Source organism: Podarcis raffonei, chromosome 6, assembly GCF_027172205.1.
Source record: "Podarcis raffonei isolate rPodRaf1 chromosome 6, rPodRaf1.pri, whole genome shotgun sequence".
NCBI lineage: Eukaryota > Metazoa > Chordata > Lepidosauria > Squamata > Lacertidae > Podarcis > Podarcis raffonei.
In genome coordinates, this window is record NC_070607.1 from 35120574 (window position 1) to 35136816 (window position 16243).

Genomic DNA, 16243 nt, shown 5'->3' on the forward strand with positions numbered 1-16243 from the left:
AACTTAAGTCCATGGATTTCAATGGGTCTAATTGGTATATGACTTAGTTGGATACTACCGGCTGCTTTTTTAAAGTTTCCTTCCCACTGTTTTTAAGCCAGAACAGACATTGTAGTTACTATTAATAGGGCCATCAAGGCTGTGTTCTTTCTCAATACACTTTTTTTTTAAGCCTTCAAAGCCTGTGGCCATCACTGCATCTTATGGCAGTAAAAACCTTAATAAGTTGTGCATTGTCTGAATAATTTCTAGAAACATGTTCAAGCCCAAGAGATTTGGGAGACACTTTCTGCACCTTTTGCAGCTCTGTGACAAGTATTTTTGACAAGAGGCAACTAGAATCATACACTGAAATAAATATTATTCTTGATTCGCCCCCCAATTCAGAGTAAAATATGCATACTTCTTAGTGGCACACCAGACACCATTGCTTGTCCCTTTAATACGGGTCCCCATCTGTAACATTGCTTTAAGTGTGTGCAGTTGTCTACCACTATGTCACTTTCCTTATCCTTACCCTCTTTCCAAAGCACATTCAATGCACGTGACTTTCCTCAGAGAATTGTGGGAACTGTAGTTTCACTTGCTCAGAGCTACAGTTTCCAGTACCCTTAACAATCTACAGTTCCCAAAGTTCTTTGGGTGAAGTGACTAAATGTACTTTAAATGGTTTTTTTGGGGGGGCGGGTCTTCCCCTTTTTGCTACTGCCTATTGCAGATTGTAAGCACCTTGGAGTCAGGGTTCTGCCCCGGTAACTCTTGTTAGGTTTACATCCGTGCTGATGGCATCCCAGACCCTCCAAGCGTCCCTGTTTTCCAGGGACATCCCTAATCTAAAGAAGCCATCCTGGTTTCTGACCGGGATGGCTGGTTTTCCTTAGGATGTCCCTAAGGAATATTGGAGAAATGTTGGAGGGTATGGAGTTATCCAACCTTCAAGCCACTTGTAGGCAATCCTGTATAGGGAAGTGGTTTTTTTAAATGTTTAATTATGTTTTTATATATGTTGGAAGCTGCCCAGAGTGCTGGGGCAACCCAGTTAAGATGTGTGGGGTATAAATAATAAAATTATCATTATGGAATGGGAGGTCCCTATTTTCATCGGAGAAATGTTGGAGGGTATGGCATCCTGCCGTGACGGATCACTTGCTTCCTGCCTTTCCTCCTATTCCTGTATACGCCTCCTCCCCTCTACACAGCATTGACTGGGTAGCGATTTCAGGAAGAGCCCAACAACTGCTGCAAATGCTTCAGATCCTCGCCTAACAGAGGCAGCTGCGCGGGAGCGCAGTGGGATCAAACCAAGCAGTTCCCCTAGGACGTAGGTGAACAAGCATTGGGTGGTCTGGCCAGGGCATACCAGCTTCCGAACCTTTAAAATGCGTGTGAGACTCTTAATCTCAGGATCGTGGGTTCGAGCCCCACATGATCGGGCAAAAGATTTCGGCATTGCAGGAGGTTGGACTAGATGACCCTCGTGGTCCCTTCCAACTCTATTTATTCTATGTTCTTAAAACGGGACTGGATCATAAATTAGCCTCCATGTCTGAATGAATCACTGGTCTAACCACTTTGCAAACTCTGTAACAGTTCTTTGTATGAGGTGGGGAGATATACATACATATATGTACATGTACATGTACATGTACATGTACATGTACATGTACATGTATATGTATATGTATATGTATATGTATATAAAACCATTCATCGTCTCTCTCCAGCTCTTCCGAGGTCCCTGTCTGCAGATCAGACCAGAAGCTCCACCGACGGTGTGTTGTGTGTGTGTATTTGTGTGTGTCGGGTTACAGGCGCCTGGGGAACCTGCTTGCAACACAGCGCAAGTGGCAGCGCAAGTGGCAGCGCCGCTCCTCCTATCAGCTGAGAGAGCCTCCCCAGTTCTCCCAATACATTGGGCTAAAGGAGGTTTCTCTCTCTCCCCCCCCCCCTTTCTTTCGGTCTGTGCGCCCGCCTCCTCCAAAGCATCACCACGTGGCCCTCCCTTAGCAACGGGAAGAGATGTTTTGGCACAGTCAGCTGGGGGCCAGGTTAGGATCCCCGAGGGGAATCCACAGGGTCGCGGGCATCTGGAAGAGGCGAGGAGGATCAGCAGTCAGTTTATGAGGCGACTGCTGTCTTTTAAAAGCACACGGCCTTTAAGCATCAGGTTTTTTGTTTTGTTTTTGTTTAAAAAGCCATTCTGCAAAAATGAACCATCCTCACCCTGGGTAAGTGAGAAGGTTCCAGATCTTCAGGGGGAGGTCAGGGGGGATGGGATAAAATGGGATGGGGCAGACAGCAGCTGTATATATTTTGTGTGTCTTAAAAACCTACCTATTCACCAGCTTGGCGGGGGGGGGGGGCTTTTTGGTATTGTTTCAGGGTTCATCTCCTGTTTGAAAATTACATATATGTGCCTTTTCTCTCCCATTACCAAAATGTCATTTTCTTTTCAAAATGAAAGAGAGGCTTTTATGTATAATGATGACATGCGTCACTCTCGCCGCCAGAGTTGCAAGCGTCAGGTGCTAAACCTCAATTAATGGAGCAGAAAGATATGTTTATTGCGAAGTTTGTTAGACAGCAGAGGAATACGAACAGGGAAGCGCCACAGCTGAACTCATTCATATTCTCCAAGAGCAATGCGGTGGCAAGGAGCATGGAGGCATAATTTAATATTAAAAACCCGTCTCCAAACTAAAGTTACTGTTATCTTCCTCCTTTTGGGTTACCTCCCTAAATACAGATTTGGCAGCTCTTGCTATTCAACCAGAGAAATCTTTTATGCAACTTAACTGATATTTTAAAGCAACTGTGATGAGTTGCTTTCTTGTAATGAGCCATCAGAAATAAAGGCTTGGAGGCAAAGTATCTCTGAGCTTGTCTTGCATTTAATTTAAGGTTTTCTTTTCGCTTTCCCTTGTATCTATCACCTTTTCAAAGAAGAAGAACAACAAGAAGAAAATGGAGGGGATCCAGATTTAAATCATTACAAGTTTCTTGCATTAGAGATGCAACAATAACTTTCAATTCCCGTTGTCAACACTGTTTTTTGTTTTGTTTTTCTAATTAATTATTTGAGAATTGTGAAATCATCTGTAAGGAAAGCAACAGTAATAAATTCACAGCTGATCATACATTGCTTAACTTGCTAAAACATCCAGCTTTTTATTGGGTAATATTCACACTTGTTTTGAACTTGGACAGATGATTATTTTTAAGTGAACTTTGAGTGTTTTAAACACATGAGCTTTAATGAAGATAACCCCTGAAGCTGTGTGTATAGATTAACTTAATGAAGACAAATCCATATATCTTGTTTTTGGCAAAAAAATATCCATTCTAAGCCATGCCAACTGAAATGCTGTATCTGCCGTCGTTCTGGGAGGACTATTACACAAATCTGATCCACGGAGTGCTCCAATGTTCAATTAATGATGGACCTATTATGAATTAAGGGATCCAGATTAAGTTAGTTGCGCTTGGTTCTTATTAAAACCAATGGCATTTACATAATGATTAACTTACTCCGTTGATTTCAATGTGACTTAAACTTAACTGAGGCTACAATCCTATACCCACTTACCTGCTAAGTCCCATTGAACTCAGTGGGTGATATCCAGGACATAGCAAAAATATGCAATGCAGCTTTACATAGTGATCATAAATAGAATGTGCAGGGATAGGAACAGGAAACCAGGCTAATCTTCTATGATCTTCTACAAAGCCTCTCCACATAGTTCAGGCATACCTTTTTGACAAGGTAGTAGTGACAACTAGAAGCCACAGTGGACAAAATTCTCCTTCTGTGTAACTCTTAAAGCTGCTATAGACTTATCAGGGTATATACTGGGGGTGAGGAACATACGGTCTTGCAGATGTTGCTGGAACTCCCATCATCCCTGACTGTTGGCCATGCCATCCTATCTGTGGCTGTTGGGTACTGAGGCTCAATATTGCAGAGGGCGCTGCATGAGATGACTCTTTGGGTCCCTTCCAACCCTGTAGTTCGAAGATTCAAACATTGGGAGGGCAGCAGGTTCCCCACCTGTGGCCAATGCTGGATCACTGGCCTTCAGCTCCAGCCCTACTTTTCTCCGTCACTGCCTATCAATACTGCTGCCTCCTGTGATCCTTGGCCATATAAAGGTGGTTGTGTCAGAGACCCATCTTCACCTTGGTTCTTCAATCCTTCAACTCTATCCCTTGACCATTCCCATGCATTGTTTTATTAGCTTGCTACTCAATCACCAAAGCCTCTTTCTCTTCCTTACAAGGCTCTCCAGACTTCAGCATTAACATTTATTCAGCACCCCTCTCTTATTAACCCCTTCTTGCTTGAGAGACCCTGGCCTTCCTTACCCTTTCCTCAAGCCTCCTCTCCTCCATCTATTCTGGGTTCCCTATCTTCTAGAACTTTTTTCCAGTACTCATTCTGCCTTTGAAAAATAGTTCTGATTCTGGCTCCAGGTCCCATGTTGAGTTGATTTTTAATCCCAGCCAGACTGGCAGCTCCATTTTATTACAGAAGGCACATTGCAAACTTCCTCAGAGTTTTGCTTCTGGAAGTTAAATGTTTAGAAACATTCCATACTATTAGTCTTTTCTCTGCCAATCAGGGCCACAGGCTTTACAGCCATCAACACAATACAACGTCTATTTAAATTATTTACAACTCACTTTTCATTGTTCACGGGACGCGGGTGGCGCTGTGGGTTAAACCACAAAGCCTAGGACTTGCTGATCAGAAGGTTGGAGGTTTGAATCCCTGCAACGGGGTGAGCTCCCGTTGCTCGGTCCCTGCTCCTGCCAACCTAGGAGTTCAAAAGCATGTCAAAGTGCAAGTAGATAAATAGGTATCGCTCCGGTGGGAAGGTAAACGGCATTTCCATGCGCTGCTCTGTTCGCCAGAAGTGGCTTAGTCCTGCTGGCCACATGACCCGGAAGCTGTACGCCGGCTCCCTTGGCCAATAAAGCGAGATGAACGGTGCAACCCCAGAGTCGATCCCTTTACCTTTACCTTTTCATTGTTCACACAACCCTAGCATGAGGGAAAACTTTAAAATACACTAAAACAACATTTCCTTTAAATAGAACTCAATGTAAAACCAAACATCATAATTTAATAGTGATTATTGGAACTTGTGAAATATATATAACTTTGCAAAGTCAGCCAAATCTTTGTTCCACTTCCTATGCCTTTGCATCATGCATCATGCTCCATGCCTTACTGTGAGGCTGGATCTAGACACATTAAAAAAAAAAAGCGCTTAAGGGAAACACGTTGTAAACCTCAAAGAGGGAAATAATGTTGGCGAAAGACAGAACTCGACAGCACCACCTGGTGTCACAGTGTTATAACACATATAAAATGCTTTCCCTTTGCTAATGTAGCTGAGTCCTAACATTCACCTTGTCGGATTGCAAGCCACCAGAGCCAGTCCCAGCTCTTAGTCCAGAGGAATTTGGCCACCCTCCAGGTGCCCGGCTTGAATCCTTATTGACCTCCCCTGCCAGCGACTCCTGGCAGGATCAAGGGAGGTCTCCCTCGGCGATTCTTCCCAACGTGAAAGAAGAACACACCATTCCTCCCCCTCCTCTCCCAGGGAGGGGGAAAGAGACAGACAGAAATATATTTACATGTCTTTATTCCTGTCTTTCACCAGTACAGAGAAAACATGTCTGTACACTCTGATTCCAACTGCAGAGAGAGAATAAACTCCACCCATGTACTTCCAGTACAGGGTCATGTGTCACTCTGAGCTAACATCCGGTGCTCAGAGCTCTGAACAGACTGTCCCTGGTTCCCACGGTACAATCCAATAACTTCAGTTTCCTGTTTACCATTCCAGCCACCTGGAGCTCGCTTCTGCATTGCTGCTTTTTCGTAACATCCTCCCCCAAAAGAATCAATGCGTGTTGCGGCAAACAAAGCGTGATCCAGAGAAGAAAACAAACAGTTGTTATACACATAACACTCCCCTGTTGTTTCAGTTCCACCCTTGGAACTCCCCGCCACTGGTTTCCCCAGTGTACCTCTCTGGTTGTCTGGTTTCCAAGGAATGAGTGCATCTGCATTACCTTGGCTAGCAACTCTCTGTTGTGTCTTTGTCTCTGACTTAGACACAGCTCCAACCTGTCCTCGGTTGTTTACAACAGCAACACATGCAACAGCTAAGTTAGCAAACTCTTTTGAGTACCTCTTGGGTGGTTGACCCTTTGTAACTCTCTCAGACCTACGTATGAGGTGCTGATCCTCTCTGCTCACTGGTCCAGTCTCAGGACTCTTTGGAGAACCGGTTCCAATGGTAAACAGTGGTTCATCCTTCAGTTGTGAAGGCCTATCCATTGTGTGAGACTTCCTCTCAATGACTGTGACAACTGAGCTCTCCGAGCTATCAGTGTCATCACTTTCAGTACAGCTGTAATCAGTAAAATCATCATCATCTGAATCGTCCTCAGTGGGAAATGTGTGTACTATCACTCTCTCCTGTTCAGGAGCATTCTCTAGAAATTTTGTGAGAATCACCTGACCAGATTCAGACAAAATTACTCTGTAGAGACCCTTTTCATACCCCACAAAAATGCCTCTGGCATTCTTTACTCCACCTGGAGCTTCTGTTCTCACATGAGACCCAAAAACCTTGAAATGGGCAACAGAAGGTTTTCTGTGGAACAGTTTCTCAAAAGGAGAACTTCCCAACTCTTTTGAAACCTTTCTCATCTTCGTATAACAGAACGACATTAGAGACTCGGCCCAGTACTCATGTGGCAGATGTGAACTAAGCAATTGCGCTTCCATCCCCTTTTGCAATTCTCTGTTCACCCGTACACAGACACCCCTGTTCCACGCTTCCGCTGAAACAGCAACCTTGTGTCTGATCCCCTTCTTCTGCAGGAACCTTTGGAAATCCTGTAAAAGAAAAATCTGCTTCTCATCTGTGAATAGACAATCAATGTTAGCATCATGCATACTCTTAACTTTGTCACAAAACTCCTGAAACCTCTCCAAGGCTTCCTGTGGCTTTCTCAACACATAAACCCAGACATAGTTAGAGAAATGATCCACACACACAAGATAATATCTTGCATTGCCTCTAGATGGTTCTAGAGGACCAATCACATCAGCATACACCCGCTGAAATGCTCTGTTGACTCCGGTCTTCTTCTTGCTCACACCTGCAAGAGAAACTAGGTTAGACACAGATGAATTACATTCCATGTAATCACTTTGTGCAAAAGTCAACAAATATAGTCCATCCTTCTCTCTGGCCGAAAGAAATAACTCTCCATCTTTGTAGATCTTGCAGCTCTCAGCATCGTAGGACAGTCTCAGTCCTCTCTTTGCAATCTGCGAAACACTCAGCAGATTGAACTTCAATTCAGGAACCAAGTAAACATTGTTTATTGTCAAGTTCAGACTCTTAAGATAGACAGTCCCCACGCCGGCCGCTTCCAGCTCCTGACCGTTGGCCTGTTTCACAGCGAAGCTTTGCTTCTTAAACGATGAAAAGAGTTCTTTGTGTGGAGACATATGAACTGTCGCTCCCGTGTCAATAACAAACGAGTTCCCAACATCTGGCGTGGTTCCTTTCGCCATCAAAGCTTTTCCAGGTTTCACCGAAGTCTTGGTGTGACCTTTGCCTGACGCCTCAGGCTTTGCTGAGCGGCCCTTCGCTCCTTTTGGCTGACGTGGCTTCTTGCAGTTCCGCTGAAGATGCCCAGCCTGTCCACAATTGTAACATCGGACAGCGTTCAAAGCTAGAGCTTTCTCTCCAGTAGCTTCATCTGTGGGGGAATTAGAACTCCGTTCCTCCCTCCCCCTGTCCTTTTCTTCCAGTGCAGCAAGTCTGTCATGTTCATTCAACACGACGGCAGTCACCCTTTCCGCGGTCAAATCTTGAGCCGGGAGGGAACCAAGCTGACTGGCAACCATTTTGTAAGTCCGATTTAGGCTGTTGATCATCATGAAGCAAAACACTTCCTCCTGCAGACGGAAATTGCGTTCCACCATCTGCTGGCACAGATATTTCATCTCCGTCAGGTGCGCTTGAACATCTCCATCAGGCGCAAGCCTCAGATTGGTCAGCTTCTCAAAATACAGCAACGCTGAAGAACCAGCATCCCTCTGATGTGTTCTACGCAGCATTTCCCAAATTTCCCGTGCATATTCCAAACCCTGAATATGCACCAATTGGTCATCTGACACACACAGAATTATAGCCGTTCTGGCTTTCAGATTCTGTGACTCCCAACCTCGGGTTGGTGCTGCTGGGATGGGGTTCTCAATCACGTCAAAGACCCTCTGATTCTGCAGCAGGGCCTTCATCTTTATAGACCAAGATGAATAATTGTCATTTGTCAGGGGAGGGGGATAGGGCAACCCTCCCGCCTTCTTGGAATCCATTTTGAATTCAAGTCTGTGCTTTCTCTCTCAAGCCTGCTTTCACTCTCTGGTCAGTAAAAACCAAAAGTTCTCTTCTGGGTGTTTACTGTTTCACTGGCAGGCAAACCTTTGGGCTGTTTTCAAAATCCTTGCACATTCTGCGCAGATATCAAAATACTTTCAACTTCCCAGGCTCTTTTTGAGCCACTCAGTAACTTTACAAGTGCTGGCGGACGTTGCCTAGCAACCTGCTCAGGACGGGATTCCTAATCTAACCACAGGAATTCCTGGTATGCCAGCCTTTCTTTCAGAGCTGTTTTTCTTAAAATGCAGCTCTTTCGTGAACAGAGAATAATCCTTTCTGTGTTCACTCTCTCCAGCCCGAAATGCAGCATACCTTTTTGGGGCTCCATTGCCTTGAAACACACTCCTCTCGGTGTCCAGCTGTCTGTTCAGCTTTCTGGCTGCAGGCAGACGCTCTCTTTCATCTCCTTAGGTGCAGAGGATGGCAACGATTCATCGACCTCTCACCTCTCATGCAGATTCTCATAGATCGTAACCATCCTCTGCTACCAGATGTCGGATTGCAAGCCACCAGAGCCAGTCCCAGCTCTTAGTCCAGAGGAATTTGGCCACCCTCCAGGTGCCCGGCTTGAATCCTTATTGACCTCCCCTGCCAGCGACTCCCGGCAGGATCAAGGGAGGTCTCCCTCGGCGATTCTTCCCAACGTGAAAGAAGAACACACCATTCCTCCCCCTCCTCTCCCAGGGAGGGGGAAAGAGACAGACAGAAATATATTTACATGTCTTTATTCCTGTCTTTCACCAGTACAGAGAAAACATGTCTGTACACTCTGATTCCAACTGCAGAGAGAGAATAAACTCCACCCATGTACTTCCAGTACAGGGTCATGTGTCACTCTGAGCTAACATCCGGTGCTCAGAGCTCTGAACAGACTGTCCCTGGTTCCCACGGTACAATCCAATAACTTCAGTTTCCTGTTTACCATTCCAGCCACCTGGAGCTCGCTTCTGCATTGCTGCTTTTTCGTAACACACCTGCCATTTGACCAGTTAAAGCCTGGGTAAATTCTTTCATAATTTCTCCTGGCAGCATGTGTACTGTGACCATTTTCAGATTCAGAGGTGACTCTTAAAGGAACAAAAGCAAACATTCAAAAATTAACTAAGATCTCAAGAGTGATTGGTCAACTAGCCTTGCCACGAGACTTCATGTATCTTAATCGGTTGTATATAATCTGCTGGGACTTCCATATTACACGAAACATTCAGTTTCCTGTTAAATGAAGGCTCTGTACACAACACCAGCTTAAATGCAGCTACATTGCTCTTTTCTCAATTCAGATCAAAGCAGGTTTTTGGAAAACTGAGTATTTCATAAGAAACAACAGGATATATACAGGATATATATGGATTGTGACTGATGTTGAGTGTACACCACTTTCCAGTGGGAGTGTGCTGGATGCAGAGTAAACAGGAATGTGTGTACACTATTATATATTTACCCAGGAGTAAGACCCATTTACCTTAATGAAGTTTATTTCTGAACAGACGTATGTAGGATAATGCTGCTATTCTGTTTGCAAAGGTGTCAGTTTTCTTTATCACAACTGGAAATAAAGCCACATTGGTCACTGTATTAAAGCTATTAAACCTGGGAAAATATCTCGGTTGCGGTTGGGTCTCATTTCAGCTTAAGTGTAGAATTGGCAATAAAGTGCAATTGTAAACTATAAGGCAGAGATTGCAACTGGCTCTACGGATCAATAACTAGGATCTTTCCAGATTGTTTCTTTGGTGTACCTTTGCTAACTTAATTGCACCATGGACAATTAACCGTGAAGATTTGTTTTCTAAAAAATAATGTTAGAGACTTACGGAGTCTTATGTTCAAATCTACTTTCAAATCAATAAAAAGAGTCACAAAAATTTGCTCTGAAAGGCAACGCTGTTTACAGGACATAAAGTACCGTGACAGTAGTAAAGGGCAGATAATGTATTTGGATCTTGCATCATAACCTGCCAAGGGGGCAAGTCTTTGGTTTGATAAAGCTGTAAGGGTTACGGTTCTGCGTTTCTGCATGATTAGGCCTTGATGGCTGGTGGCCTCATCGTGCCCCTTTCTGACGGGAGTTGTGTGCTGGTTGGAGCTGTGCATAGCACACCCTAACAGGAGGCAGTGAGTTTAAGCAGAGGAATGGTTGGGACAAATAAGGCTCAGGACTTGCAGGACCTACGACTGTGTTTGGGGAAAAAGCCCTTCAGGAACTAACGAGTGATTGGGGGAATTATTCCAGTGCTAGGAGGAAGCTCTTCTCATTGCTGCCTGTGGCTGTACACTTCACTCCTACATGTTTCCACCCTCTTCTATCACCACCCCAATGAAGATGCTTTATTCTCTTTTGTCTCAGGTATGGTTAGTAAGCTTGTGGTAAACAAACAGTGCTTCATGCATTGCCAGGAACAGGTAACATAAGAAGAATGTTGTTCGCTTGTGGTCTTTCCAGCGTTGAAAACATAATATGTGTACTATGGTTTGCTGTTAACACTTGGAAACAGAAACCTGGTCTAGGCTTTCAGTACATAGTGTGTGCACACGCATGCATTGTTTGTTTGACTGAAAGGCATACATTTCTTTAACAGGGTGGAAACCATGCCCACACGTAACCAGTGATGTCATACTAAATTTTATCGTATTGGATCTGCTGGGTGGGAAAGGAGCCCATTTCTTTCTCACGAACTATAGACTCTCATGAGATGTGCTTCAAAAGCAAAAGGCTGGGGTCCGAGTCTGCCTAGAAGCTAGATCATCAAAGCTGGAAGTCTTTCTCTGTGATCCAAAACACCTGTGGAAACAGGGTTTGGGGAACTGGCCTGGCTCAGTTGGATATAGAAGTGTCTCTTTGTATGCTTAAGTCCCTGATGTATATCCCTGTGCATATTTACCAGTGAGGGGAAAGGGGAGGGACGTGATGATGCATGGGGATGAGAAAGAATGGGGACCAGTAATGGGCTTCTTCTAGCACATGATGCTCAGATGCTAAACAGCGTTTTTAGCAGCAAATAGAAGTAAAGCCAAATATTGTAAGAAGACCAACAAATTACATATCTTCCAACCAGACACACATAATTTCCTTAATCAAAAGAAACTCAGGGTTTCACTGGATCTGAATCTGCCCCATTCTTGCCCGTGGGGAGTAATGCTGCTTCCTTACAATCATACGCTGTGAATGCTAAGCATTCACTTATACTGTAGCTGATAGACTGGCCAGTGTTGAGTTATCTGATCCAGACAGTAGCCCAGGGATCTTCATGGAGAACTCCAGGTTGAACCCAAACTGTCCAGGTCATGATCTATGGCAAGTGTGGGGAATGTTGGTCATTGGCGATGCTTGGTGGGGCTGATGAGAGTTGCAGTTCTGCAATATCTGGAAGGCCAAAGATTATCCACCTTTGATCTACGGGTATTCATGAGCAGGTGCGTGGCAAAAGGTCAGAAGTGAGGACTCCCATAGCTAGCTAACATCTCTCTTGGGATTAGTAATAATAATTGCTCGTCAGAGAAAAAGAGCTTGACATTTATTCTGTTGAGCACTGCAACCTTAAACCTGGCTTTTGAACAAAGTGCTCTTTGAGCCTATAATGAATTTGGACGTTTTGCTAAAATGAGACTATCCACAACTGAAATGTAACACAGTAGTTCAGCAGTTAGCGTTGCTCCATCCCTGTGATATCTGTGATATTTGAGATATCTGTGTTTTAACTTGTATCTCGCCCGTGAAATACTGAGAAGGAAGTAAATGAAAGAATATTGGGGTAGGTTAATTCCCCCCTACACCTCTATTCATGCAGCACACTAGTGCCAGGAGACATTATAAATCAATGCGTGGCATAATTGCTGTAATCTGGCAGTTTCAGATGCAAATGCAACTACTGCGATAAGGAAAGTAACATAAAACAGTTGCTATAGCGCCAGTGTTTAATCACCAGGCATAACACGTCAAACTAAATTGTCTGCTTAAAGTTCAATTTATCTGGTGTAGGCTGTGGGATCATTGTGAAACCAAAAATAAACTTCCTGTTAGTCTTTGGCTTTTGTCAATGTTCTTTTCTGAAGAGAATATTTTTATGCCACCCTTTCTTCTCACCAAGAGGCCTTTTGTTTACCATCACACAACATCCTGATAGCATATCCACCTGCTAAAAGCCACAGGGAAATGAGGGAAAGGAAAGGTGAGCTAATAATAATTGTATTCACCATTTCATTTAAGCTGAGATGGCATAAGTTTCCTTGGCTTGCTTGGCATTTAAAAGAGGGGTTAAAGGTAAAGGGACCCCTGACCATTAGGTCCAGTTGTGGCCGACTCTGGGGTTGCGGTGCTCATCTCGCTTTATTGGCCGAGGGAGCTGGCGTACAGCTTGTGGGTCATGTGGCCAGCATGACTAAGTTGCTTCTGGCAGACCAGAGCAGCACACGGAAACGCCGTTTACCTTCCCGCCAGAGCGGTACCTATTTATCTACTTGCACTTTGACGTGCTTTCAAACTGCTTTCGAACTGCTAGGAGCAGGGACCGAGCAACGGGAGCAATGGGGATTCGAACCACCGACCTTCTGATCGGCAAGTCCTAGGCTCTGTGGTTTAATCCACAGCGCCACCCGTGTCCCACAAAAGAGGGGTTACTTAGGCTTATTCCCACTATGCCTTTATCTCAGGAGGTGCGCAAAGAATCTAAACCAGATGCACCTCTTTAAATGCTCATGTGTTGATATCACCCTTGTTGGGCCAGGGCAGGTCTTTAAGGACACACATCGTAGCTCTGTGAGCACCTTAATTAAACACACCAGCTGTGGGAAGTGCTGGTGTAACTGCAGCAGATACAACTTCCAGCCTTCCCCAACCTGTACTGGCTGGAGCTGATGGGAGTTGTACTCCAAAACTTCTGGAGGGCACCAGCTTGGGGAAGGTGGCATAGAACCTCTCTTAGCCCTGAAAAAAGTTACCTAGGTAACTATGTGGGTTGTTTTGCCAGGGTGTTGTGTATATGTGTGTGCGTTCCTTGCATTGTAAGGTAAACAGTTCTCTGGGTTGTTGTTTTTTACGACTGTTTACAAGTGACTATTTTGGTTTCAGATTACTTGCAAATTACAACAGTCTAACAGACAAGCACCTGGCAGGCTACTTCAGCAACACCCGGATTAGACGTCACCTGCGGAGATCAGGGCTGGTAAGTATGCAAATATTTCTTGTCAGTTTCCCTGCGTTGAGCCCTGGTGTGAGGAACCCAAGGCCCTTCACTTATTGTTGGAACTACAACCCCCATCGTCCATGACCATTGGCGACGCCACTGGGACTGATGGGAGTAGTAGTTTCTCACTCTCAAATAAAACACATCTGTTTATTGAAATGCATGTTATCCAACCCTTCCTTTTAGGATCTCAGGATGGCATGCATGTTTCTCCCTTACCCTTTATCTTGGTGACAACCCTGAGAAATTGGTTTGGCTGAGAGAAAGTGAGTGGCCCGCGATCACCCAGGGAGCCAGCTGAGTGGGAATTTGATCCACATACAGTGGCTAAGTGGTGACACTTTTAGCATTCTGTTTCATACCGTAGCCTCTTGCCCTTGTCGCCACCCGAGAAAAAGCATTTGGGGCATACAGTGGTACCTTGGTTTATGAACTTAATCCGTTCTGGAAGTCCATTCTTAAACCAAAGCAAGCTTTCCCATAGCAGCGGGGGACTCAATTTTACAAATGGAACACACTCTCAACAGGAAGTGAAACGTTCCTATTCCAAGGCAAAGTTCACAAAACAAAACACCTACTTCCAGGTTTGCAGCACTCCTAATCCAAGTTGTTCATAAACTAAGCTGTTTGTTAATGAAGGTACCACTGTATTTCATTTACTACCAAGCCTGGGTGCCGTGGCATTCCTAATAATGTATGGCAGTGCACCTGTTATTACTTTGACCACACCTGTCACAAATCATTGTGACAGCATCCAGAGTTGACCAATTAATGTGGCAGCATTACATGGCATGCAGTTTGCACAAAGGCTGCACACTTCCTTGGGAGCATCCAATTGAATTTTGTGGGACTTACTTCTGAGTAAACATTTGTAGGATTGAGCTGAATGGACCCTCTCACAGGTGATGTGGAAGGGGTGTCTTCTATTCCAGGGTTGTCATTATTAGCCACTTGACCTGTCACTCACATTTACAGTGACTTGAGTCCACTGTACAGAAGTGGAAATCAAGCAGCCCAGGTGAGAGTGGACCAGGTGGGCAACCACCATTTGGAATAATTTTGTGCAACGTTAATTTTTATGGATCAAAAACAAGTTGCTTCTGACTGTTGAAGTGCTGGAAAACAGAAGACGTTTCATTTTATTTACATCAGTGGGATATTCTAATTCTAATCTGAAGGGTTGCTTGTGCTGGACTTTACCTATTGATAGAGCAGTAGGTGTAAAGGTAAAGGGACCCCTGACCATTAGGTCCAGTTCTGGCCGACTCTGGAGTTGCGGCGCTCATCTCGCTTTATTGGCCGAGGGAGCCAGCGTACAGCTTCCGGGTCATGTGGCCAGCATGACTAAGCCACTTCTGGCGAACCACAGCAGCGCACGGAAACGCCGTTTACCTTCCCGGCGGAGCGGTACCTATTGATCTACTTGCACTTTGATGTGCTTTTGAACTGCTAGGTTGGCAGGAGCAGGGACCGAGCAACGGGAGCTCACCCCGTCACGGGGATTCGAACCGCCGACCTTCTGATCGGCAAGTCCTAGGCTCTGTGGTTTAACCCACAGCGCCACCCGCGTCCCTAGAGCAGTAGGTGAGAGTGACACAAAATAATGGCTCCCATGATGGAATGTTCCATTTGTGGTTCCTTAACTGCCTTTTCCTCACTGAACAACCCACATTGCCTGGAAATCGCATCTATACTATACATTGAAAGCCGCATCATACCAATTGAAATGGTTGTGGCTGCCCCCAAAGGATTCAGGGAACTGTAGTTTGTTAAGGGTGCTGAGGAAACCCCTATTCCATGCATAGAGCTACAGGGTTCAGAGTTTCCTAGCAAGTGGGGTTGATTGTTAAACGACTCAGGGAAATGTAGATTTCTGAGGAGAATAGGGGTATCCCAATAACTCTTAGCTTCCTTTACAAACCATAGTTCCCAGATTCTTTAGGGAGAGCCATGTCTGTTTAATGTGGTATAGTACTGTTTAAATATATAGTGCAGATGAGGTCTGACTGGAGGCAATTGCCTGATTAGCACCTAATATTTTTAAAACACAGAGAAACTCAGTGACAAATGCTCTTTTTTGTGAGGAGCTGAGGGATGGGTGTGTGTGGTGAATTAAACCTGAAAAACAAAGAGATGAAAAATTGAGAAACTGCTGCTTACAGCAGCTAGTTGTTATGTAACATCAACCATGAAGGGCTAAAAAGAATAATGACTGCTACAAAATCAGGCATCATGAAAATAAAGTAGAATTGCTGAGATAAAATGCAGTGAATACTGGGAGGGTGGATGAACTGAAATTGAAACAGTGTACTTTTAGCCTATGGTTTTCTTGAATAATAGAAGAACCTAAACTTGGTCACCAGTTAATGAAAGTCTTGCCCCATTTGCTAGAAGCCCCCACTCTCTTTAAATATCTAATGTTATATATGAGTAAGGCAGTGATAGGTCAATCTGGCATACTGGTGCTTTTAAAGTGTCTTGCTCTTATGACTTAACACTGCAATTAATGGAAGAGTTCTGTGGGGTTCCCCCCTTTAATGTAGTTTTGTTCGAAATATTCATACCTCTTCCTTCTGGTTCTAAATATAG

General features: G+C 44.5%; 1 protein-coding gene and 1 long non-coding RNA gene across 3 annotated transcripts in view; one reads left to right on the forward strand and one right to left on the reverse strand.

Moving 5' to 3' along the window:
• The first annotated feature begins 1978 nt into the window (after positions 1-1978).
• ERICH3 (glutamate rich 3) overlaps positions 1979-16243 on the forward strand; it is a 62158-nt gene continuing 47893 nt past the window's right edge. For both annotated transcript variants that reach the window (XM_053392044.1, XM_053392046.1), the window contains exons 1-2: positions 1979-2228; positions 13540-13633. In XM_053392044.1, the coding sequence (XP_053248019.1) occupies positions 2209-2228; positions 13540-13633 (114 nt within the window). In that variant the 5' untranslated portion in view covers positions 1979-2208. The remainder of the gene's footprint in view (positions 2229-13539; positions 13634-16243) is intronic.
• Positions 3144-14845, reverse strand: LOC128415605 (uncharacterized). Its single transcript, XR_008331008.1, has 2 exons — positions 14510-14845; positions 3144-3443 (listed from the first exon to the last, which is right to left on the reverse strand). It is a non-coding gene; the product is annotated as an uncharacterized LOC128415605 (long non-coding RNA).